Source organism: Bidens hawaiensis, unplaced genomic scaffold (assembly GCF_021521415.1).
Source record: "Bidens hawaiensis isolate Kalapana, Puna unplaced genomic scaffold, B.hawaiensis_p1.1 tig00007241_1, whole genome shotgun sequence".
NCBI classification, from domain to species: domain Eukaryota; kingdom Viridiplantae; phylum Streptophyta; class Magnoliopsida; order Asterales; family Asteraceae; genus Bidens; species Bidens hawaiensis.
In genome coordinates this window covers 419,551-447,180 of record NW_027491498.1, presented here as the reverse complement: position 1 = coordinate 447,180, position 27,630 = coordinate 419,551, and the positions used below count along the sequence as shown (strand labels likewise).

The 27,630-nt window shown below is 33.9% G+C and overlaps 2 protein-coding genes and 1 pseudogene across 2 annotated transcripts; all 3 read right to left on the bottom strand.

Annotated features, from left to right (window-relative positions):
- Positions 1-8,697: 8,697 nt before the first annotated feature.
- LOC143634773 (NADH dehydrogenase [ubiquinone] iron-sulfur protein 7, mitochondrial-like) lies at positions 8,698-11,915 on the bottom strand. Its single transcript, XM_077102769.1, has 2 exons — positions 11,464-11,915; positions 8,698-9,085 (listed from the first exon to the last, which is right to left on the bottom strand). Exons 1-2 carry the CDS (start codon positions 11,865-11,867, stop codon positions 8,851-8,853), a joined length of 639 nt encoding a protein of 212 aa, XP_076958884.1. The 5' UTR covers positions 11,868-11,915; the 3' UTR covers positions 8,698-8,850.
- Positions 11,916-12,739: 824 nt separating this feature from the next.
- On the bottom strand, positions 12,740-13,555 carry LOC143634763 (abscisic acid receptor PYL2 pseudogene; annotated as a pseudogene).
- Positions 13,556-14,782: 1,227 nt separating this feature from the next.
- LOC143634762 (calcineurin B-like protein 9) lies at positions 14,783-17,337 on the bottom strand. Its single transcript, XM_077102763.1, has 7 exons — positions 17,198-17,337; positions 16,995-17,054; positions 16,810-16,918; positions 15,954-16,006; positions 15,725-15,805; positions 15,517-15,629; positions 14,783-14,882 (listed from the first exon to the last, which is right to left on the bottom strand). Exons 1-7 carry the CDS (start codon positions 17,324-17,326, stop codon positions 14,822-14,824), a joined length of 606 nt encoding a protein of 201 aa, XP_076958878.1. The 5' UTR covers positions 17,327-17,337; the 3' UTR covers positions 14,783-14,821.
- Positions 17,338-27,630: the final 10,293 nt, after the last annotated feature.

Sequence of the window (27,630 nt, the reverse complement as noted above, 5' to 3'; positions counted from 1 at the left end):
GACGAAATGAAAGAGAAGTATCCACATTTGTTTTCATTGTCATCTTCATCTTAATTTCGGGACGAAATTTCATAAAGTAGAGAATACTGTGACATTCGTCAATTTCGGGTCTTGTTTATATTCGTATATGCATTGTTTTATGTTGTAAACCGACCCGTTTTGTAAACCTAAACTCATGATATATAAAATATTGGATTTTTATGTTACCAAATTGTTCCCATTTGTTTAATTTGAAAAACCTCTTTTACGGATTCGAAAACGGACTTAAAACGAGCAAATTACATCAAAAACGAACTTCTGGACGCGAAACGAACCACTAGACAAGCTGGGACAGCCCCCCATCCTGGGCATGCCGCGCCGCGTGACCAGAGGGCTAGGAGGAGGCCGCGCGGCGTCTAGGACCCCCTGTACACCATTTCGTTGTTGTTTGTTGTTTTGTGCTTTGCTTGTTTGTTTAACCAACCTATTTTCATGCAAAACATAAAAGAGAACCTTGTAAATAAGCTTTGATCCTTACCCTATATATACACACTCATCTTCTTCATTTTACACTTGCTCTTACTCCAAATTCTCTCTCAAATCCTCCATAGATTCAAGGTTGTTTATTTATGTATTCTTGAAGGTTTGACTTCTCAAGTCAAACTAACTATAGTCTTTCATTCTAACTTGTTCATCTAACATTACTAACACTTGAGTATGGTGGTATAACATATATATAATACACACCCCTTGTTACCTTTGGTAGTTACTTCTCCGACTCCGGTTGGTTAAGTTTCGGACCTTGTAAGGCAAGGCTTTATGGAGGACTTCGTGTTCTTGATATATATACACTCACATAACTTGCTTGCACATATTATTTATGTTTAACCTCTGCTCATTTTAGTTAGTCACATTTACAAGTCATAGGTATGTGGAATCCATCTATGAACTCATTGTGAGATGGAAACCGAACCAAACCGAACTTTTGTTAAAAAGACTTGTTGTTGACTTTTTAGTTGTAGAACTTAAATATTTTCATTTGTACATTATTATACAATATCTATGATATATGGGTATATGGAATCCATCTATGAACTTGTTATGAGATGGAAACCGAACCGATCTGATTTTTACTCGCTTAAAACACACAAGTGTGTTTTTAGCTATCAAGAGTTGTATATTTCTTTAAAAATAGTTTACAAACTGATTTTAATTATTTTCTTAAGTACTTGGAAATGTTGGATCCAACTTGATCTCATAACAAAGTTTGGACCAACAAAACCGAACACTCGCTTAACGTACGTTGTTAGTTCTAAAACAATAAATCTACATACTTGGTTAAGTCTTATAAAGTTTTTGTGAGTTATCTAATGACAATTAATATTTTGGAAAGTTGACTTTGGGTTTGACCATTCGTCAAGACCCGAACCAACAACCCGAACACTCGTTAAAGACTCGTTTTAGTATCTTTAGCCCAATGGAACTTGCATTTTAGCATTTTTCCCACCTTTTTACGTAACATTGGTTAAGTAAATATTAAGGTTAGATACTTTAACCCGGTTTCGAGCAAACTTACATTTTAAAGGGTTATTAATATAAATTCTTAAATAGTTACATTTTAAACCTTGAATTATAATTGTTTACTTTTTGCAACAATATTTTATTTAAAGATCTTCAAGACAACCATTCTAAATCCAAGGCTTTCTTTTATTTAGGCTTCATACGTTAAACCCGTCGTTCCGACAAATCTTCAAATTACCAACTTTTCAAGTTTATTACTTGAACATGAGTACTTTCATGCCCCGTTTTCTATCTTTTGTTTTGAGGGTGACATTTCATCTTATTTAAACTAAATGTTTTATACCTGGGTCTTAAACCACAAACGTTATTGTATACATTACTTAAATACTTGCTCGATTTTGTGTTCTATGATTATATGCTTACGTGTTTATCGCTTTTGGTTGGTGGAAGTCAATAAATCCGTGAACTATCTGGTATTCTCTTACAGCACGGTGTCGTTAACGTAAAGAAATTAACGATATTCTATTAAATTCTGAACCATCTGGTATTCTCTTATGGCAGGTGTCGCTAACGTAATTCTATTAGCGATTTTTATCCAAATTATGGTTTTTATTTATTGTTTCGTATACTAGTTTTGTGGATCTTTCTTACTATATATCTATATGTTCAAACTTATGAATTGCTCACCAACCTTTGTGTTGACAAACTTTATTTTATGAAATGTTACAGGTTTACATCTTGGTTGATTTTGGATGCTTGAAGAAAACGTCACAAATACCTTTAGGATATTAGCAAAAATGAACAATATTTGATTTGTTATATTTTGTTATATTATGTTTTGGCTTGTTATGAATATTGTTATGTGACATTTTCGATGTTGTGAAATGAAATGAGTCTATTAAATATTGTCGCTTTATTAGTGTTATGTGCTTATGAGAAATCGTTACACCTCGGCATGTTCCGCCCGCAAGTTAGTTAATGTTTAAACTTTGTATTATTTTATTTAATTTTGCAGGATCATTAGAGCTTTCGTGGTTGAAGAACAAAAGATTGTGATGAAGGTTTTGAAGCCTCAAAAGACTAAAGAAAATCAAGGTGGAAAGAGTGTTTGAAATTAGTAATGTGATTGAAAGAAATTTTGATCAAAGTCATCTCCAATATGTCAACAATGGGGTGTTTGCTATTGATGAAGTGAGCAAGTTGTATTAAAATGGGTGTTATGTTTGTCGAGATATAGTTCAAGCCTTGTTTGATGGTTAGAGGTTTTGCCTATTTGTGGGTGTATTGTTAAGTTATTTGTGTCAATGCCTTGATGAACTAATTTTAAGGTGTATTTCAGTTTGTTATAATAAAAGTTTGTTTTAAGATGTATTTTGGTTAGTAATAATGAAAGTTCGGTCATTCTGTATAGTTATTAAGATCATGACTAAACAAATATATTCCATTCAGCACAAAATAGCCTGAAATAGCTCAGAGGGGTAAAACAGTCATTCTGCATAGTCATTCAGATATCGAACCAAACAACACATACTGGTTCACCACTTACTGGTTCAGAGCCTCTTAATCATTCAGACTCTTAATCATTCAACACTTAATGGCTCAATACTTGCCAAACAGCCCCTAAAATATTGATTTCTTCCTCTTTCACATATACCACCCAACCAAACTCAAATTTTCACTTCCATTTACAACCCAACCAACAATTTTTTTGTTGAATAAAATATAAATTATGATTAGTTTACTTGCATTAAAAATAACTTTAGATTTTAAAACCTTTAAATATAAAAGAAGTTCTCTATGCTATTGGTAGATTTTTTTTAAAAAAATATATTTTGATATATTTATTATATTTTCTTGAATTAAATTGAACTATATTTTTTATTTGATAGTTTTATTACAACAATATAATCTCCATGTGAGTTTTGCATGTGTCAAAATAATTTATATATGAATTTAACGTTTGGTAATTTCACTATTTAATAAGATAATATATTCCACATGGTGGGCCCTCCTACTTTATTGACAACCGACTACAAGTCGGTGTAGCGACTTAGTCGGACTATTAAATTGATTTTTGCTTTTTCTTTCACACAATCTTGGCCGACCGACCAACCTATACTCCCCCGATGGGAGTAGTCTAATACTTGTCATGATTGTACGTGAATATATTTTGTAGATCCAGGGAGCCGACTAGCATGAATTATTGACTTACTGAGTCATCTTACTTTACTCAACTTTTACACTAGCAATAAGTTACTTATCATTTTTTAGTAATGTTGTTTTGTTCTTGTATTGAGGTTTGTAGCCATATTTTATGTCACCTGATTTTCTATATCGTGCGTCTCATAGAAAGGTCCGAGGGAGTCTCATAGCAAGGGTTTTAAATGAAGTAGGAGACGAGAGCGAATCTAACTGGGCTAAACTGACTCGTGGTACTTGTGTGGGTTTGCCAAATGGGTTATTGGGTCATGAATGGTGTTGGGTGTCTGATTATTGGGTAATTATTGTTTTAGTTGGGCATGTCGCACGGGTTTGAAGGACGAGCAGGATCTTAATCCTCTTTCTTTTAGGTTTGGCTTTTCTGAACGTATGAGCATGGCGAGGTGTTTGCTTGGGTCAGTGTTCTGGTTACATGGGTCTTGTTATTCGTGATCATGTTACGAGGCACTTCTGTCACACCCCGGACCGCGGCCTAGGCCTGCGACGCTCATGTTGGTATCGCAATTGTAAATATATCAGAGTTACGGTTTAAAATCGGAAGTCTTGAAAAACATGTGGATTTAAAATATAATGTTTACATATACAAAAGACAGGATTAAAAGTTCCCGTTTAATGTTTTAAGGTTACTTGTTTAATTACAAAACCACCATTTCATATATTTTAATATTTGATAAAAAGATCCGAGCCATCGGATATCTTGAGCACTTCGTCACCCAAGCCCTATTCTTGATTACCTGCAAAATGTTTAAAAAATACTTCAGCAACACATGCTGGTGAATATGCTGACGCTAAAATATTTTCTTTTACTTGATTACCCCTCGAACATAGTTATGCTCGGCCCATCTTGACATAGGAATAGTCAAGCTTAAAACAACACAATTATAAACTCCAGTCTCTACACTAAATACCTCAGCAGACACCGCAACGTTCGACATAGTTATGTACCTGTATATACACACATGGTCACACTCCCCCAGAAAAGCATCACCATGATCAGGTGTGGTGCGGTGTGCCCACTGCGTATACCACATATGTAAGGATCCAGATAAACGTATACTACAGCCTGAGGGCTAGGCTTATACATTTGTTTATAACGTTTTAGTGACACGTAGTCCCCATGTAAATCTTTTTAATTCATTTGACTCATTTTAAATCTAGTTTGTAAAGTTTGGGGCGTATTCACCTTTTTTATTTGGATCGGCTTCAATACACCGTCTGATGGTCTTTCCCTTGCTATCTCGCACCTATAGTACGAGTATAACTTTTTGTTAGTCGGATATACAATCCGGGTTAAGACCTTTAGTCTTTATAATATTTACCTCGATTATTTTCTTTACTTTAAAACCACGGTTAAAAAGCATTATTTTCTTTTTATAAAATAAAAGTCTTTCTTTTAACTTATTTTCTTGTCTTTTTTTTTATAAGATAAACCTTTAGTTTTAATCTTATTTTGCTTTTCTATAAAACCCTACGTTTCTTCTTCTCTATGAAACGTATTTTTTTATTTTCTTTATTATTTAAGAATAATCATTATTACTTAAATAATATTCTATATCAAAGAATCATATAACATAATCACATTGATATATATATATATATATATATATATATATATATATATATATATTCATATTTCTTTCTTTTCTTTTCTTTTATTTGATCGAGGTATTGAGTATGTCCTCGACTTAGGATTTTAAGCCTTTTTAATATTTTATTATTATTTTATTCGGGCATCATGCCTACCTTTGTCGGCTTATGAAACCCTACACACTCGAGCAACACTCCAATGCCGATTCTTTTTCTTTGTCTTTTTGATCAAATCCTTCCTTTCGACATCTTTTCCTTTGCACGCAGAACTATATACCAACACTTCTTCCACGTCGGCACGCCTTTCGAGGCGGGTCGTCGGGATGGCAACACATTCTTTGTTGGAACATCGTCGGTATTGTGGCACGATTATCGAAGTAATGGGTACGGGAATCGAGGAATTTTGGGGACGTTTTACGAGGTAATCGAATATATACTTTTATGGGGTTTAGAAAGAAGTTAGAGAGAGAGAGAGAGAGAGTTGAAAGCTGATTTTGGTGTGAAGAATGAATGAACCCGGAGTTGCTATTTATAGGCAAAGTCAGGATGCCCATCGCGATACGCGATGGCCCCTTGGTCACCCATCACGTATCGCGATGTAGAGTGATGACCAACCTTATAAGCTTGCCACATGGGGCGTTGTGCCAAGTGTTGACACGTGACGGACGGTGTGCCACGTGTGGACAGGCCACGTGTTGGAGGTGTCAGACCACGTCATCGCGATACGCGATGACGTTGTCGCCGTTGACCTTTCTTTTTGAGTTTTGACCAAGCCCTTCGCGATATGCGATGGGCGCGTCCCTTGTCCCATCGCGTATCACTATGGGATAGGAAGACATAATTTTCATTTTAAGCCCTAAGGTTTAGATTTTGACATTTTGGTTCTTTGACTTTTGATCATGGCAACCTTGATCCGAAATTTTCACGAGGTTACAACTTCTTAGGAGGTTGGCTCTTAAAAGGGGGATGCTAGAATAGCTACGGGCTCATCATTGGTCTCCCATGTTTGACTCGTGCACATCGTCGAGTTGGGCTCAAAGGTTGATCCAGTGGGCTTTCATGATCGAGGGTGGACCCGTGCGGGTGAGGAAGTAGACAACAATAGAGGTGCATAAAAAACTGGACCCGAAATAAAAACCCGGAACCGGTTTTTTTAATACCCAGGTTTTTAATACCCGAACCCGTACCCGACCCTACCCGTAGGGTACAAATAGGGTATGCATTTCAGTACTAAAACCCGAACCAGACCCGATTTGTACCCGGTAATACCCGAAAACCCAAACCGGGTTTTCCAATACCCGAAACCGGGTATTTCAAGTACTCGATGTATACCGAAAATACCCCTAAAAGTGAAAACTTGTAAAAAAATCCAATATATACCTGAAAAATACCCGAAAAAAAGTCCGAAAAAAACCCAAAAAAATACGGTTTTTTCAATACCGAAAATAGAGTATTCAAATACCCAGTTTTTGAATACCCGGTTCTATACCCTACCCGAACCCGATGCATAGGGCATGATTTTTAGAGACAATACCCGGATCCGAACCCGACCCGGGTATTAACAATACCCGATTTTTCAATACCCGGTCATACCCGAACCTGGGTATTTAAAAAAACTGAATTGTGCACCTCTAGACAACAAGGGCTAGGCAAAGGACTAAAAAACAAATGAAGATTATTTTTCTTAACATATTTATAAGACTATTTGAATTTTAACTTTCATAAAAAACAAGGGCTAGGCAAAGGACTAAAAAACAAGGGCCGTTTGTTTTTGTCTAAACTAAGATCCTCAACTATAATTTGGGATCTAGGGTTTTAATTTTTATTGTTGACTTTGAGTAATTTTCTTATTGAAGAACTTGATCAAAACATTCGACCTTCAAAGCTTTCGATTAACAATCATATGGTTTGACTGTGTGTTCTTGTTAGAATATGTTTGTGTTTCCGCGTTCATCACGTGCAGTAAGATGATAAAATAATAAGCCAACAAATTGACACAAATAACCATCTTAATAACTAATCTTGATTTTACAAAGCTCCTTGGCGGCGGAAGTTAGGTTGTGGTGGTGAGGTGATGTTGTCTTGAGAGAATGATGAAAGTTGAATGGTATGAAAAAAGAGTAGGTTGCGGAAATGGTGGCTGTCAGGTGGCGGGGGGCAGTGGCCAAGCCATGGTGGCTGCGACAGTGGGCAGAAGTCAAGTGATGTTGTCTCGAGAATAGAATGAAAGTATTGATCGTCAAGTGATGTTATCTAGAAAGTAGAATGTGAGATTGAATGGTTTTGATGGAATTAAATTGAATTGTAATGGTTAATTCCATCCCATTAACCAACTATTTTCTTTTCCTTGTAATGATTCATTTTATAATTTTTATTCCCCATCTCAATTAGGGGTGAGCATATTTCGGGTAACCCGACATAAACCGAAAACCCAGACTGAATATACCCGAAACCCGGACCCATTTGCAGTAAGTTGGGTAGCCTTTGGTTCATGTATTCAGCAACATTCGGGTTCGGTCCGGTTCTCGGTCCTTTGCACGATGAAAACCGAAATAGCCTGACCAACCCGAAAATGAAGAGGAAATGCATGCATTTAGTTTTCCAAGACTTAGGTGAAAGCACCTGCTAGTATTGATGTATCGGCATATTTGAAGACGTCGGCCATGGTGAAAGAAAAAGCTTTGAGAAATCAGAAATGGAGAAGAAGATGGGCGTGGTACTGTTATGTGAACATTCTTTACCCTTTTTTTGCAAGTTTTGATTTACAAAGAAGCTTACCCTCACTGCCTTACAAGATGCTATAAGTTTCAATACGTCATCACTATAGATGATTTGAAGTTTTGAGCCGAACTTCAACAATCCTTCTCTCGGTTTCCAATGGCGGTTTAACACCAGAATGGTAGTCATAACTCGAGGGACAAAATCGGTCTCGGTCTTTCACAGCTTACCCGAACCACCGAACCCGACAAACCGGGTACCCAGAATTTATGTCAAAGTCTAGGCCTCGGTTCTCATTTTGAGAGGCTGTCGGTTCTCGGGTCGGGTCGGGTTTAACCCGGTTTGGTCCGGTTATCTTCATTTGAGCAGCCCTAATCTCAATCTTGTATACCAAACACTTCCTTTATTTTTCTCAACAAGCATGTCATTACCTCACTTGCGCATATAATGATCCTTCAAGATAATTCCGACTCAGATGACAAAATTATGCCCAAATAAATGGGAGAATTATATCTTAGAAACATTTAAAATAAAAACACCTACACAAACCTAATTCTAATCATAACATCCCTAAAAACTTTTTAAAATATCATTCGTATCCAAACCAAAATTACAATAATAATTCGTGCAAATTAAGCACCAGATAAACAATTAACGAGAATTTGCAACACATAACAAGCCATTTTAGGTGTCTTATTCAATCCCCATCTTAACAAAAACAACAATCAACCATAGAAAAAAACCACTTTGGGTGTCTAATAGTTGCATGATACATAGCAAACACAACTTATTTGGTAAACAGAAAAACACAGCGCAGCAAAAACCTCACTTAGTCCACCAGTGAAGAAAGTCCTTGCGTCGGTTGATCTTTTTCTGCAGCTGCAGAAGCCCATATAAGAGAGCCTCAGCTGTGGGTGGGCACCCGGGGACATAAATGTCAACTGGGACGATCCGGTCACATCCCCTAACAACAGAGTATGAGTAGTGGTAGTATCCACCACCATTTGCACAGCTTCCCATGGAAATCACCCATCTTGGTTCAGGCATCTGGTCATACACCCTGCAAGTGAATTGAGTTTACCATTTCAATCCAACATGTAATGATTTTAAACATATCACAAAATTTTGGTAAAATGAATGTCATGCAAAGTTGGTCAAAGCAGAATCAAAGAAACTGAAATTATTGTGAGATCTCAGTCAATTTGTTTGTGAATGGATGGATAGAAAGGTGACGCTTTTAACGTGCTCACATACATAATGTCCACAAACGTTACATACATAATATGTTGATCCAAACATCATTGAGTTTATCATCAAAGGGTGTTTACCGAGGATTCAACCTAGGTCACCGTTTTACATCTTCACTTATAGGTTGTGTTTTAGTATAGTATATTTCCACGAATAGAAAGTACAAGGTAAGGTTTACACATAGCAAACCAACATAGCTAAGACTTTTTCATGCAAATTAGGTATACAACTAACGACTTCATACCAACCTGTATACAACTAAGGATAAAGAAGGTGTGTTCAAGTGCAGTTTAAAAGTATTATGTGATGTTTAATAATTAGAATCAATTTGTAGTGAAATATGTACTAGGCTCATTAAAGTTGTACAAAGCACATATAATGTGGTTGGTAGTTGGTACTAAGTTCCAACTAGCTAAAAAAGCAAAATAAAATGAAATAAAAGGTCACTGTAGATGTATTAAAATTTATATATCCAAAGTTTATTTTTAAATAAGTTTGTTATAAAAAATTCAAACAATCAAGCTACCTATTTTTCTGTGTGCTTTTGTGAGTGTGACATGAGTTTTCTATATCAATTGATAAAGTAACTTGACCGTGACACAATTAAGCAATCTATCTTTGAAAAAGCAGGTAACACATGACGAATCAGTCACGTAAGTGCCCACCCCTATTTTATTCATGCTTGAAAGATAAATTTTGGGGCTCTTTCGAGTTTCAAGCACATATAGCAAAATACAATGAGCCTAGACTAAAACCTTACACTTGATGTTCCCCAGTGCACTTTTGTTTCAAACCAGCTATAATCGTGGCCACTAAAGTCTTAAATCCACTGTTAATTATAGTAAAAAAAAACTAATAGGTTCTAATATAAGGAACTCAAGCAGCACAAACAAAACTAAAAGTCACTCAAACTAGCTGCTAGTGGCCAGAAAAACAGCTTTCATTTTGTGAGTGCTGTTTTGTTTGTAGGTTCCATCTTTCAAAGATACACAAGCATAAACGGTACAACAGACCACACTCAACATTCATTAAATCCTTAAAACCCTAAACAAAAAGAAAGAATACAGAAGCTTAAATTTTTAGAAGCTACTAGTTGCCATACATGTAATTACCAAACTACTGCATGCAATCCGTGTAAATTTGTTAGATATGTAAGAAAAAGGTTAAGACGTTGTTAATAAATTCAAATTGAAGGCACCAAAATTTACATGTTCTCAATCGTAAATTACTCATTAGTAAACGTTTAAATTTACATTAAACTTTCAAACAACCAAGCTAATAATCTTGGTTTATAAAAGTGTGCCTCGTGCGATCTGAAAAATGCGTTAAGGCCTTTGAGGCAACGCTTAATACACATGTGGGTTAAAACTGCTCAAAATTAGGGTAAAAAGAAGGATGATATGTACAAAATAAGGCAAACTTATGCAAAAGAGACCATAAAGATTCGTCTTTTGATTGTACATCAATTAGGTTGTACATAGGGCTTGCGTACCTAAAGCGCTAGGCCGCTAGCCTCACGCCTTATAAACACAAGCCAACTAAATGAAATTGCACATCCCTATTTGTGTTTTCTAAAAGTGAAACAATTAAGCAATCTGATGTTCTGACCTATACTTGAAAAGAAGATTAAAATAAATGAAACTGCACAGCCCTATTTGACTAGTAAATCAAGAATTTCAATTGATCCTAAAAATAAGAATTTAAGGAGCACAAGCAAAACAAACCTAAAATTCATTCAAATTAGCTACCAGTGGCCAAAAAAAAAACAAATTTCTTTCAAACATACACAAGCATAAACAGTAATTTAGGGGTGAGCAATAACTGAACTGTTAACTAAACCGAACTATAAACCGACAAAATCAAACCGAAAAGAGGTTATCGGTTATCTTTTGTACCCTTGGTTAACCGAACCGAACCATTCATATTTTCAGATATTTTTAGCTTTTATACCTCCATTTCATGCTTTATACCACCATTTCATGTAATTCTAAGTAAAAAGTTTAGACTAGATTTGATTTTGGTTATTAACCGAACCGATTAACGAAAACTGATTGGTTAAATTGGCTGAAGCTAATACCCAACCCGTGCAGACTCAATAGTCATGAAAACCCTAGAAATCCTAAACAAAAGAAACAAATACAGAAGCTGAATATAAATACATAATAATAAGGTTAAGAACAGGTAAGTTACTTCCTGAGAGCAGGGGCCATCTTGTTGGTGAGAGTACCAGCGACAATCATACAATCGGACTGCCTAGGGCTGGGCCTGAATATTATCCCAAAGCGATCCAGATCATACCTAGCAGCTCCGGTATGCATCATCTCAACCGCACAGCAGGCCAGCCCGAACGTCATGGGCCAGATGGATCCACGCCGGGCCCAGTTCATCAGATCGTCCACCTTCGATATCACAAACTCAGCCGTCTTTGACAGGCCTTCCGTTGAACCCGTTGACGGTGGGCCCGGTCGAGAGTACGGCGCCGGAGACGAAAACGATTCGGAGAGTGTCGGGAGCGTGGTGTGGATCGAGGCGGCGGCGCGTTGAGAGGAGGCGAGGAGAGCCAGGCGGTGGGATTGTTTTGCGAGTAGAGCCATTGGATGGAGTGAGGGTTTGTGTGTTGAGGTTGAAGAAGAAGAAGAAGAAATGGGGTGGGTGGATTCGAGTCGGGTCGGGTTGGAGTTAGGAATTTGATTTAATGTTAGGTATTAATTAAGATGATTGATAATGGTGGTATCTTCGTGTTTTGATGGATATCATAAAATCAAATAATCAACTTATGGTGAATGTTGTTACAGGGTAACACTTTATTTAAATAGACTATGATGGTTATCTACTCGGATGATGCTGCACTGGTTCCAATACGATGATGATTCGATAAGGGTCATCGTTTTAGACGGTCAATGATTCGATTCATACGGCCAACAAACTTAACTTACGACCACCAATAACAAACTAACACAAATTTTACTAAATTTAGTATGTTTATATTCTTTATCTAGTATTCATCTCTTTTCAGTTCAAAACTATATTGGTACGAAGTACGTGAATGTTGTCAAACTCATCACAAATATAAACATATCAAAGAACTTTTTTTTAAATTTATCAGATTTTAATAATCCCTATTGAACAGTATTGACCGTTTCTTATCCCTCGGTAAGAGGTTCATGAATGGTGTCAAATTTCTTCAGTCTAGACTATTATGTGTATATCTTGATTTTAAAGTAGATATAGTTATTAAAATTTTAGTTAACTTCAATAAACCCGTATCAATAAGAGAATCTTCAAACATTAAAATAAAAAATTGTCACACTATTTGACTATTATTTTCAACAAACTTAATCCACATTACATACACACAACTCACTACACAGTTAACATTGAATGCCCAAAACAAGAATATACAATTGTTTACAATTACCACATTCATGACATTCACCCCCATACAATGACTTGTTAAAAATTACACTTGTTCAACAATGAAACAAGAAAACCCATAAAAATCTTGATTTATTATAGTTGTATGCTTAATATTAATTAATGTCACCACCGCCACCATAATCATTCATTTCCATGCATAGAAGACAATGCAACAAGACTCAGCTTCTGTAGATTCAACTTAACAACCGTATCCGTAAACATCTTCGTATCCTCCACCGTGTTCCCCGGAGGCACATCAACAACATACGACTCCAAAACAACCGTGTAAACCTTCCCATCCTTCTTAATCAACTCGTTAACCGAAGTAACAGACAGATAGTTACTCAGCCTGTGTTCACCACCCACAACTCTGAAACTCAAAATGTGCTTCTCATCATCGAGCATTTCGAGCCGCTCGGTGCTCGTGGAGGCTGGTAGACCCGACATGACGGTCACCTCACGTATGCTGCCAACACCACCGTCACCCGACATGTTGCAACTCTTGACAAAATGCTTGTACCTTTGTGGGTTGTCGAACTGGCGAACCAACGGCCAGACTACGTGTGCGGGTGCGTCGATGTGTTGGGTTATGATGGAGGTGCATGTGTTGGGCGTTTGGTCGAAAATGTGGTGTTGGTTGATTATGAGTTGGAGTTGGGAGTATTCGTCTTCGGTGAGGCCTTCCGGAATCGGGTTTTGGTTCATTTTGAGTCGACGGGTAATGAGGGATTAAAGGTTGGTTTGATGGTTGATATGAAGAGATGAAGTTGGAAGAAGATCACGTGATTATGAACGTGTGGGTGGGAAAAGAAAAGTTAAGGTTGAAATGAAGTTCTTGTGATTAATGAAAATGATGTTTATTTCATGACACACTAATATTACTAGATAAGAGTTGATGAAATTGGTACAAGTGTTGAACCATTCATATTATAACACGTTAACGGGTTTTGGTTGGATTAGCTTGTTAAAATAACAGGTTAAATAGATTCGTGTGAAACCATATCCTGTCACCAGCTAGCTAGCTATATTTTTGTTTTATGACGTCTAGTGGTGACAGACATGATATGTGATGGTAAAACAAGTATACATATTCACTCGTTCGTACTTTAAACGTACTTTGTTTTATTTAGTCAATTAGTGATAGAAATACATACAATCTAATCATCTAAAAAGTATATATTGGAAATGAAAACAAAGTGTACTTACAATGGGTTTAAAAACGTGACCATGTAAAACACAATCCACCTTATCTAGACTTTGTCCATTTTACAGCCAAAACTAAAACTAGCTCTAAAAACATGTCATTTCTCTTGTGCTCCTTTCTTTTCCTCTCACATAACCCAGTTTTAGGCTCGTTTGTAGAAATAAAATAGTTCAAGCCAATCGATCGAGCTCGAGTCGAGCCGAGGTTAGCTTAGTCTCGGCTCGTTTACAATCGAGCTGATTTCGAGCGAGCTTTCTCCGAGCGAGTTTTGAGCGAGCATCTAGCCGTGAGCTTTTTGAACAGCCCTAGATATAATATTAAGAATAATAATGACTTTTTTGCTTTCTTTGATACAAAGTTTTTATTCTTTATAAATAATTTATCTTTTTATTCATACATTTATGTTTATAAACTTGTTTTTCTTGTTAACAAGGTACAATAACGAGACTAGTACTAAAACATTATCATCAATCAGGTTCAACTTTTCCACCTCTTATGCATTTCTTTAAACAAGATAATCAGTTTGTAGCAACCACAATTACCTGAAAAAAATAATAATCTGCCAAACTACTGAAGCTCAAACATGTACGTAAAAATAATCTGCTATGCTATTCAAATTAGTTGTGTTTTATACAGCATCAGGCTACGTTTGAAATAACTTATATGTACAACTTTTACATGTTAAAACTGAGAACAATACCTGTTAGTTTCTCAAGTTCTTCAGCTCTACGACTACTTGAACAAATCGCTCTTGAAATATACATCCGTCTTCCGTCCGTTAAATCTCCCATAATTACTAATTTGAAGTCATTTTGGGTATTCATATATACGATTTTTTCCCAAAAGGTTTCAACTTGCCAGCTGAATTTTTCATGGGGCAAAGGGCGCATCGGGTTATAGATTACCATTATAATGAAAAAATAAATTTTAATATGCATCCTCGACCGATGTGTGGAAAACAAAACTTGGAAATGTTGTGGTAATGTCCCTGAATTATCATTAACATTTAAACCAAATTAATCAGATGATCGTGAAACACTTTCTGTACATGTTTTGAATACTTATAAAATGGTAATCATGATTTCAAAAACAACGTTATTGCAGTCTAAATCTCTGAAAGAAAAAAAAAATATTAAGAGGTTGTATGCATTAACAATAATAATCTGAAACTGCTTACACCCATTTACCCGGTCTCACTCGTATCTTAGCAAAACTTTCATGTTTTGCCTGCTTAAAAACGAGGTAATTTCATATATACCATTGAAAACTTGCATAATATCATATCTACTTGACTAAAAAAGTTAATATCAGATATAACCATTTAAAATATTTCAAATTTCATGTCTACCAATTTCGTTAAATACAATTTATAATATGACCATTATACCCTTTTCTTTCTCCTTGCACTCCAAACTGTCATATTCTAACACAAGTTTTATAGAAAGGGCAAACATGTCATGCATTTGAAAATTGGTATATATTATATTATGACTTTTGGTGCAGTAAATATGATACCATACTTTCCTTGATAGACATAAGAAAAATAGACTCATTCATAAGTAAATGAGTATTAACATTGGAAAAATCTTTTTATTACTTTTGGAACAAGAATAGTGACATACACAAGGTAAGGAAGAGTCATGTTCTTCAAAAGCCCGGGGTACCGAAGCACAAACTCTTTCCATTCCTCTTTACATATTTTACCATCTCCATCTGCATCCGCATCAGCAAATGTCTGCACCAACCATAATAATAATAATAATAATCATTATGCATTTTTTATTGGTTCCTAGAATAAAATATAAATAATTATAACAAACTTGGGCTTACTTTGTCAATAATAGCCTCAAGAAGATCATCTGATAAATTCACCTCAGATTCTATTAATATAGCTATCAGCATTTGCTTCACCTATTCACATTAATATGCAAACTTTTATGCCCATTTTACATGATAATAATTATTGCAATAATCATATAAAACTTTTGTGCCCACTGGTAATTTCTTTATCAATTTCATTTATTACTAACATTACATTTACAGCACACATAGTACTTACTTCCTCTCGCTCAATATACCCCGTCTGTCTCAGATCATAGAGCCTAAAAGCAACTGCAGAAATAAAATCAAACTTTAAATATATATCTTATGATAGATATAACCTATAAAAATCACAAAAGTGGCCATTTTTCTGTGCGTGTCATACTTCTATGACCATTTGAGAACAGTTTCATGCATACAGAAAGGAGATGCGTGAATCTTTGGTCATGTATCTGCTTGTACATGATACGGTTTCATGTAGTGGTGGTGTGCATGGATTTGGGATCAAATTGTACCAAAAAATCGATTTTTGAGTTTTTGAAAACCGTTCTGGTTTTTTTTTTCAGTCTTTCCATTTGGGCTTGCAATTTTTGGGGAAAAGTGAATGAATAAATAAAATGGTCAAATGTAATGAATTTGCACCAAAATCTTTTTGTTAATACATACATATGGGACTAAAATGTTTAGGTAATTAGGTTACACTATTTATTTAAATCTTATAAATTACTTAACATTCAGAATTTAATATATGAAAGTCCATAAAGTCGGTTCGGTTTGGTCTTTCAGTTTTATTACATGCAAATCTGAAACCAAACCAAAGATTCAGTTTCTATGAAAACATAAACCCAAACCGTCGGGTTTTGTTTGGGTTCAGTTATTTCGCTTCTTTCATGTAGCACATTATTCAAGTCATTATTGACAGGAAAAAAGTCTTAAGTCTGATAAACGAGTAAAAGTAGACATTGCCAAATGACTGATTTGTTTCTGCCATAGCTGTATAGGTACAATAGACTCACAAAAACAACTACTTTGTGATATTGTCTATAATTTACTGTTTATGAAAGATTGAAACTAGTATAGCTTTAACATCTTACAATTTATTTTATCTTCTATAGGTGCGTAGGGATGGAAGATACTAAGAGCATGAACAAATTCCTCAAACTCAATTACACCATTCTTCTTTTCATCAAAAAGATCAAAAACCTATAAACAAAATAGCATTTTTGTATTTGTAGCAAAACAAGGCAAGTTAAAATTCAAGTTTTAATAGAGCATGTACCCGATCCAAAAATAGGTTCTCGCCTTGAGGGGTATTGAATAGTGCTAACCGGAGCTCTTCCTACACAAAAAGTGAACATCAAGTTATTAGCATTGCCTTCTATAATATGATGCAATAAGCTTTTATAATATAAAAAAAATCACAAGATTACCCTTTTCTAATATGACCAAAGAAACTTAACAAATATACCATGCCATGCTAACCTTGTGTATCAATCCATCATCAATAATGGAGGAACTCAAGCTTTTAAACAGTTCAAAAAGTGCTTCGACTTCATTAACACTAACTGCAAAAGAACATGGAGAATGTGTAAAAGGTAGTTCTTGAAACATTCTTAACCCATGCTAGAATGTAGACACTGCCACATGATTGCTTTTAGCCGATAATAGAAGGCGTGTGCTGCATTAGAACATATCATCCTAATCTAATCACAAAACATGTGTTATAGATAAATTTTTGTAGCTTAAAGACACTCTATCGATGCTCTAATAGCCTAAACAACTAATACTGTTATACCGGTTAAGTTGCATAAAAACCATTCATCTCAAATACAGTATTTCTCTCTATTTGCGGGTTTTACTTTAACTAACTTACAGTTAGATCCGGACGCAAGGCGAGAAAGCTGCTGATGGTCAAACCGAAGTTTCTTAGAACTGGAAATACTCCACGACTGGAAATCGAAGCAACCGGAGACCGCGAATAATATAACTTCAGCTATGGCCATCAACGGTGTTAATGCAGCACATATCTTGTCTCCAATGGTTAATGAACTCCATCTCTGCTCAATTCATTCAAAAATAATAATAATAATAATAATAACAAAGGAACATGATCAGAGATAACAGCAGGATTTGTAATCGTACCGATGAATCATTGGATGCATTCATGATGCAAGATGAGTTGATTTTGAGGTGCTCACCAATAATTATAAATTAAATATTAAATATATATATATATATATGAGAGAAGATATGGTGAGACGAGGAACTGAAGAAATGCTCACCAATCATTGCCCTTGCTGCAATTATATATTAAACTAATAATAAGTTACTTATACACGTAATATATATTAAACTAATAATAAGTTACTTATACACGTAAAGTTTCAACTCGGATGTTGTTTCAAGATTTATTCAATAACAGCTTATAAATTTCACTATTTCGTGTTGCCCCAATGTTTCTTTTCGTCTTACAATTTTTTTTTATGTTCCCACAACAACCTTATATACTCGATATTTCAGTATGAAATTTGTTTATCCTGGACTATTCAATAACAATTTATGCGTTTCATTACCTCACATTTTCACATGTCTTATTTCTTTTACGATTTATTTTAATAGAAGAAATTTCGTTTAAGAATTTAACCATCGAGATTTACTTGATTTCAATTTATGAATTTCTCTAATTACGTGTTACCACGATACTCAGTTATTAAATTTCGTTTGTTGGATGGAAATAACCACTTTACTCGAAGTTTTGTTTTAAATTTTATGTTTCGATGATTTACGATATGCGATTTATATACTTCACCATTATCCCAAGTCTCATTTCTTATGATGTTCTTTACATTTTAACGGGATATTTCCATAACAACTCTATGTACTCGAGATTTTATTTTTGTGTTTCGATTATTCATGACCGGATTCAGATTATTCGACAACAATTTGTGTGTTTAGTATGCACTACTTCAAATTTCAGTTTCACTACAAATTCGTTTATTTTAAACGATATTTCTTTCGAGCTAATATTGTTCATTTTAAACGATATTTTATGCATTTCGTTGCATGATCTTATTTACGAAATTAACGGCCTACGCATGGCTGTCCACAAGCTTTGGCGCTATTGGAAACCGTTTCTGTAATCATGATTATATGAAATGTTTTACAATAGAAGCCGTATGCGCATTTTATCACATTTCTTCGATGTTTTGTTTAGTTAAAAAATTAAGATTTCATGTTTGATATATGGTTACGCTACCCCATAAAACCCACCCCATCCCTATGATGTTTAATCGTATTTCACGCAATCATATCCACAAATGCTTATAACCTCAAGTTTGCTTCACTTATGAAACTCATAGTACAATGTTATTGTTAATTTTATCGTTGTTTATTTCAACCTCAAGTTTTCACTTATCGGATTTCTCATTTCCACTTATCGGAGTTCTCATTATCATGTTTCACTTAACGATTTTATTGTTAATTTAGTGTCTTGGTTTATAGACATTGATATTTATTCTTAGAACTTTCGACTTCAAGTCTTATTTCATTTTCTTACCCTCGGACTTCCTCTCTTCGACCCTCTATGTTTAAACTTTTAACAACTATATGTACTAGTTGTTTTCTTTTAATATTTTATTTTTTTGTATTTAATTTTTTATTTTGATTTCAGGACGAAATTTTCAAAAGTTGTGAATCATGTAACATTCGTTAATTTTCAAACCCGAAAACCCGACCCATTTTAAATTTTCGATGTGATTCGGTTAATTATACATATACTCATATGTTACATATTTCGTATGTAATAGTTTTTCTTTCCTAAAGTTATTTAATAATATTAATCATTACTAATACACACACACACATACATAAAAATTATAACACTCATGATTTTTCTTTATTCAAATATCACATAATTAACATTATTGATATATAATCAAAGTATATCCTTTTAATTTAATTATGTCACATTTATTTTTACCTAAAGTTATTTATTTTTTAAAAGATAAAAAATATATTCTTACACCATTTAAGTTTTGGTCAAACCTCCTTCCCCAAAGCACTCCCCTAATCAATTTTTCATTAAAATATTCTTAATAGTAACCTCCTCATTTTAGTATAAATAAGAACTCACTCCCACCCCTTTCATTCTTTACACTACTCTTTAACAAGTTCAAGAGATCATTTTTCCATTTCAAAGGTAAGATTTTAATTATTCAAGTATTCTTCATCGTATTTCTATTTATTTTAATTCTTGTTCATACTAATTAATCAAATGGTCACATGACCATAACACAATCATGTCTAGGAATCCACATAATCCATATACCATGGTGTATAGGGTGGATGAGACAAAGAACACAAGGAGATGATCGATTACACGAAGTTCACACTTGAAACGTTCTTACATCTTTATTTATCTGTTTTGAATTTTTATTTTTTATTCAAAGGACCCAAGGATTTTTGATTATATATGCTCATAAATGTTATATAATCATATCCAAAATGTAACATCCCGAAATTTACAAGAATAAATAATTAATATATTATTTATTTAAGACGGAAAAGTTTACTTGAGTTAATAGAAAAATAGTAAAATAATAAAGATGGAAGGATAAGTAGGCTAATTAGATGTAATTAATTATGGACCAAAAAGGAAAGATGGGCCTAAGGTCCATGAGTTTAAGGGAGTATAAATACCCCTTAAAACCCTAATCCTTTACATTTTCATACATCTCTACACCATAGCCTACACCATCAAAACACACACTTAACCCAATTCCCGTTTTTGAGAAAACCACCCACAAAGACACAAAGATTCCCGGAGATCTAGCCGTCGGATCGGTCTCAAATTTTAACCGAGTGTTTATGGTATATAAATGAAGATTCCCACCGATTAGATCTTCGATCAGAGGTCGGGAAGTACGTCTTTTATTAGCAAAACCGTAGCAGCTCAACATGAAGATTTCCGGCCACTGTTTCACTATTCCGGCGATTGTAGCGGCCGTTTCCGGCGAAGTTGAGCTGATGGGTTTGTAGATCGGGACGAGACGGTTCCGTGTCCGCTTGAATCACTCAAATCGGAGTTCGCTTGATATGGGTTTGGGCCTCTCGAGTGATATTAGACAAAAACCTCAAATGTACGTTTTTGTTAAAAATGTTTACTTTTCATGACTGGATTTATATGAAAATTGGTAGGATGATAGATCGGGTCTAGATAAATCATAAATTTGCAAACTTGAAGATTAAAATAGACTTAACGAACTCATGGTTATGAACGGCTCGTTTAAAATAGACCCTAGATCTAGTTTTAAACGTTTTAAGCTTAAAGATCCAAACTTTATGCGTTTTCGGGCCGAGTCTTATCCGAAAATGACCATGGGAATGTTCACGGGAATTATTAACATCGTATCAAAGGATTTCACGTTAAAACTGAGATATTTATGGGTTCAAAACCAAACCCGAAACTGCTACTGTACAACTTCGCCTGCAAGCAAGTTCGCCTACTGATCAGCTTCGCAGTATAAGTTTGCTACTGTAGATAAGTTCGCTTAAATGATAAGTTCGCTTAAATGATAAGTTCGCTTAGATAATAAGTTCGCTTAATGTTAAGTTCGTTTAATGTTAAGTTCGCTTAACACTAAGTTCGCTTAATACTAAGTTCGCTTAAAACTAAGTTAAAGTAATCTGATACGATAGGACTAGTTTTGATACGTATAACTTATATACAGTTAGCCGATCTCAATTAAAGAATGGGATAACGATTAACGGTGAACGCGACAGGATCCAGGTGAGTTTCTAGCCCCATTTCCTTGTTATGTTTTCGGGGCTGTGTGCATACTCGAGGTGATAGTTAATACACTTACCTTAAATGGTAAGTGTATTCCATGTATGATTTATGTGTTAGATATTATGTTATGATTGTGAATGAAAGCTTGTCAATACGTGAACGATCTTTGGATATTGCACCTGTTGACAAGGGAGGTATGTACATTGTGAATGAAAGCTTGTCAATACGTGAACGATCTTCGGATATTGCACGTGTTGACAAGGGAGGTATGTACATGAAAGGTGAATGTGTGATATAAATATCTGTATGATATATGAGTATGTAATAATGAATAAAGAAAGTATATGTATGAGTATGTAAAGATAGTAGGAACGAAGAAGAAGAAGAAAGAGGGATCAGACCCTAGTAATATTTGAGATAGAGAAGACGGGATCAGACCCGTAATAATATCTGAGATAGAGAAGTAAAAAGGGATCAGACCCTAATAATATCTAAGATAGACAAGAAAGGGATCAGACCCTAATAATATCTGAGATAGACAAAGGAAAGAGGGATCAGACCCTAATAATATCTGAGATAGAAAAGGAAGGGATCAGACCCTAATAATATCTGAGACAGAATGGACAGTAAATATAATGTATAAAAGTAATAAAGTATGTATGTATGTATGAAATAAAAGTAAATTGGTAGAGTAATTATTATGTATCTTCGGATGCATGATTGAAGGTAAGTGAATGTATTGTTTGATGTATGATTAACTAGAACTCACTCAGCGTAGCTGACTTTTAGTATGCACGCAGGTGAGTAGGATGAGACAGCTGGCTTGAGTGGGGACACATGGCAGAAGAATAAGAGTCTGGAATCTGAAGACTTATGATGTTTTAATTTTAATGCTTTAATGTTGAAAGACAAAGGATGTTTTGAGACAAGTTATGAATTATGTAATGTTCTATGAAAGTTTTATATTCCGCGTAAAGTTTTAATTAACTCTGATATTTAGAACTGTGTTTATGAGTAAATCCAACGTCCAATGTGAGGCACCGGTAACGGGGCCTTGCACAAAAAAGCCAATAATTTTATTTCATTAACATCCTTTTCGATATCATTAAAATATTGCTTCTAGCAATATTTCAGTTTTGACATTAGATATAGCTGTCAAAGAAATAGGCATATCTTGTTCATAAACTGAAAAAGTGCAATGTCACACCCCGACCAAAGGCGGAACATGCCGGGGTGCAATCGATTGCCCAAAACACAAGACACTATTAAAGTGACAATATTTAATCAACTCATTTATTTCACAAATCAATAAGCAACACATCTTGGCCATACAAAAAAATTCAACACAAGTAAACAAATATATTGTTCGTTCTGCTAATATTCTAATAGTCTTGGTAACGTTTTTCGTCAAGTCCTCAAGTCGATAAAAGTCAAACCTGTAACAATGCATAAAATAATATTTTGTCAACACGTATGTTGGTGAGCAATTTAATAGTTTGAGTATATATAATATGAGCGAAATTCACAAACGTATATGAGACTATAAATAAAAGCATCAATCGTGGTATATAATACATATGTAATGAGGATCCTTTCTAATCGGTAACAACCAACATACTCGGATAATGAGGCCCTATTCTACTAGCACAAGGCTAAGTAGTTAGGGGAGCGTATGATCATACTTAATGAGGCTCAACAACAACATAAAAATAAACACTCGCGCACGTAGAGCATATGAGGCATATAACACACAAAAGAGCAAGTATTCCAAGTATCATATACCCTAAAGTTTGTGGTTTGAGAAAAGTGTATAATAAATCATTCTTGTTTTGAATAAGTATGCATGTTACCCCCAAAACATAAAAGGGAAAACGGGGGATGAAATGTACTCACCTCGATTGACGAATCGAGAACTAATAAATGATCGAAATATGGAAAGCTTGTGAACGAAACGAATGAATTCGACTTGAAATCTAATTGAAAACGAATAAATAAAAATATTAATGAACTTGAACTTTAGTTGAAATTACATTTGAAACATTGAACGAGAAGGTTTGGTTGTTAATCGGGTTACTGGTTAATTCGTTAACGATTAGAGACTCGTACTTAATTTGGTAGTTTAAAATATTATTTTATTGAGCTTTTAAATAGCTAAACCAATATTAAAAGAAACAAGAAGGGTTTAAATCAACAATTCAGTTTTATGAAAATGAATAGATAATAAAGTTTATAATAATATTATTAATGATAATGATAGTAATGATAATAATTCTAAAAAGATATGTTATATACATATATATGATAATGACGATAATAATATGTAAATATACTACTAATCGAGAATTGTTGTTAAAACTAATAATAGTAGTAGTAATAATAAATATAATAATTATTACTTTATTGTTGAAAACGTCATTAATAGATTTATAGGTTTTAATACTAATAATTATAATAATAATTATATGTGCCATATTAATAATAACTAATACTTATAACATTTTAATAACATAGTATTAGTAAAAAGGATATAACTCTAGGTAACGTCGACGTTAAATGGTAACTAGGCCCAACATGGTTTTCGGTTCAATAAACAAGTGGATAATATTAACAATATTAGATTTTAATAATATCCCTTAATAATCATAGTAATAAAGATAATAATGATCATAATAATGATAATCTATTACTATGAAAATAATGGTAATAATAATAGTTTTGTTAAACAATAATAATAATAATAATAATAATAATAAATATTATCTTGTTAATAATAATAATGATGATAATAATAATCAATATTAATAATAATAATAATAATGATAACAAAAATAATAACTATTAATAATAACAATAACAATAACAATAAATAAAATCTAGATAATACGTATAATGTTAACAAAAATAGTGATATTAACTTGAGTAACCCGTTAACGAAAACAAACCGAGGTTGGTCACGGAGAGAATCGAACCCGTGACCTCAAACTTAATAACCAGCGTACAAGCCGAACGAACCAAGATAACATTTGTAAATTAAACCCAATATTAAATACCTTTTAGATGTTTATGAGGTCGTCGGAGATTGAAGGCTGCCGGAGATGAAGACACGGAGGGTTGCCAGAGCCCATTCCAGCCGTCGGAGGCGCGCCGGAAAACGCATCAGAGAGAGAGAGAGACAGGGAGAGAGATAGAGAGAGAGAGACGGGAGAGATAGAGAGATAGAGACGGAGAGCCGAGAGTGAGAGAGAGTGTGCGAGAGAGAGGGAGCAGAGAGAGAGGGTGAGGCACGGAGGTGCACCGGCGGCGGCTTCTCGCCGGAATTCCGAGCTATCTGGAGAAACGGAAACCGAGGGAGGAAGGGAAAGGGGTTTCAGTGGTGGTGTGTTTGCCGGAAAATGTTACCCCTATGGCCCCTCAAGTTAGGTTTAGGGTTTTTTGTATATATGGGTGGGTATAAATGTTACCCCTTGGCCCCTCAAGTTCTAATAATGGTTTAAAACGAGTTTAAATGTTTCCAAGCTTCTAATAGCTTTACAAAACTCAGTTTGAACCCCTAAGTTTTACTTAACAACACTATATTATGACCAACATAGATTTATTTAAGGTCGAGGTCTAAAATAATATTATATAGTAATTAAATAAGGTTTTTGGATGTTAAGTCCAACTTACATAATAAAAGTTTACAAAACGAGTACCACTCAAGACTCAAATTTGACGAATGTCACAGTATCCCAAACTTTTTGGAAATTTCGTCCCAAAATTAAAATAAACTTAAAAAAAGTAATTATTAAAGAATGTTGTCTTTAGTAAGATAATTGCATGAACAAATTTTAAGCAAACGAATAACGTCAAATCCTTGCATGATTTGAAAAACGCTACAAATGAGAAACAAAATAAAGGCACTTATATATAGGATGTACCAGCGGCGTATCCACCATGCCCTTATTATGTTTTCACATTTTTATCGTTTTTCTGCCATCATCCTCGGGTCTGAGTTATCGCACACAACCGTACTTACCATGGCTTCCATACGGGGATCTCGATAATTAAGTGTGCACCCATAATTATTTAGATCGTCGTATGGTTCACATGGTTCGTTCTATTGTGTGGTTTAAGAGACATATTTATTTTGAAATCTTTAAATAATAGATGTGTAAATAAATTTGTTGGATTTTACCAATATTGACAAAACAGTACTAGCGGCTGAGAATTTCGGAATTTGACCTTTTTTTAGTAAGTAGGAAAATGGGATACATAAATGAAACAGTTCAAAGTCTTATAATATAAACCAAGGCGAAAATAACAATTCGGCTTAAATTAAGTAAAGACGTTCGATTAAATAAATAAAAAAAATTAGGGTAAACAATATGAAATAAGATCCGATGTCAGAAGTCATCAAGAAAATTACCAAAGTCTATAAATCAAGGTACTAAATAAAATTGGTAAGATGATACCCGTTAATAGGAATGAAAAGTCCAATAAATGATCACATAAGATTGGGATAAACGATTATACAACTTGCAATAACGTCGTACGATGAGTTTCACACGTGAACAAACTTGAGGTTATAAGTATTTGAGGATATGATTACATGAAATGTTATAACATGAGAATGAGGTGAGTTTCTTTGGGGTGACGCATACATGCATAAATATAAATAAAATAGTGTTGATTAACAACCAAAACAATTGATGAAATGTGATAAAACGTGAATACGGCCCCTACTGTGAAACCATTTATATAATCATCATTATAATAACGGTTTCTAATAGCGCCAAAACTTGTAGACAGCCACACATAGGCCGTTAATAGATTAGATAAAATGATATAGAATAATGTATAGAATCGTGTTTACATAAATGCTCGAATATAAATAACATAGTCATGATAATATCGTTTAAAAGATAAACAAGATTTTGGTGAAGTTAAGGTTTTGAAAGTATTACACAAATTGTTATTGAATAGTTTGCATTTGGTCCCAAAAATCAAAACACAAAAACGAAATCTCATGTGCATAATATTGTCATCGAAACATCTCATCAAATGAAAATAAAATCGCAATAATTGTGCGACTCGAATTAATGACTAGATATGTAAATCGCGTTTTATATGGTCATTGAAAATATAAGAATAACATCGAAAATGAAATCTCAAGTAAAGTCGTTTTGTTGTTTCCAAGAAATGTACATAATAACAAGCATCGCGGTAACGCATTGCTAGGGAAAATATTTAAATCATTATTGAATGTAAATCTTGTAACCAAATTTGTTAAAGGAGTTTGTTTACATAAAGTTATTGTGATGACTTACATAAAGTGATGATGCTTGCGATAATAAGAGGTAATAGTTTGCTTAAATCGTTATTGAACAAAAATTGTGTAACAAAATAAAGTATTTATAAACGCGTCCCAAAAGATTTGCAAAGCCATGGTCATTGAGTTTATGCAATATGGTGAAAGTTAAAATTTGTTACTAAATAAATCCCGCATTCATCATTCAAAATGAGGCCTCATATTTATAAAGTTATTAAGAGATTTATCACCTTAGGTGACAATATTTAAAATCTTGAAATCAACATATAATCGTTTAATAACCTTTGAAAAACAAATCCTCATAATAGAATTTTTATTGTCAAGACAGTACCATATATATATATATATTTAGAGTTTATAATTTAAAAGCGATTACTTGAATACATGAGGTTGTTATAAATACACTAGTTGTATGTAGATATACATACATACATATATATATATATATATATATATATATATATAAATTTAAGGGTAAAACGAAGCTTGCGTGTGTATGGAGAGGTTTTAGGCTTCAAATGGTACAAGTGGATAATATTAACAATATTAGATTTTAATAATATCTCTTAATAATCATATTAATAAAGATAATAATGATCATAATAATGATAATCTATTACTATGAAAATAATGGTAATAATAATAGTTTTGTTAAACAATAATAATGATAATAATAATAATAATAAATATTATATTGTTAATAATAATAATGATGATAATAATAATCAATATTAATAATAATAATAATAATGATAACAAAAATAATAACTATTAATAATAACAATAACAATAACAATAAATAAAATCTAGATAATACGT

Excerpts from the sequence above, each read along its gene's own strand:
- LOC143634773 (XM_077102769.1), bottom strand. The coding sequence starts at position 11,867 with ATGGCTCTACTCGCAAAACAATCCCACCGCCTGGCTCTCCTCGCCTCC. Across the intron at positions 9,086-11,463 it reads ATGGCCCCTGCTCTCAGGAA|GGTGTATGACCAGATGCCTG; the intron begins GTAACTTACCTG and ends ATTCACTTGCAG.
- LOC143634762 (XM_077102763.1), bottom strand. The coding sequence starts at position 17,326 with ATGTTTCAAGAACTACCTTTTACACATTCTCCATGTTCTTTTGCAGTT. Across the intron at positions 16,919-16,994 it reads AGAACCTATTTTTGGATCGG|GTTTTTGATCTTTTTGATGA; the intron begins GTACATGCTCTA and ends TTTTGTTTATAG. Across the intron at positions 15,630-15,724 it reads TTGAGGCTATTATTGACAAA|ACATTTGCTGATGCGGATGC; the intron begins GTAAGCCCAAGT and ends TGGTTGGTGCAG.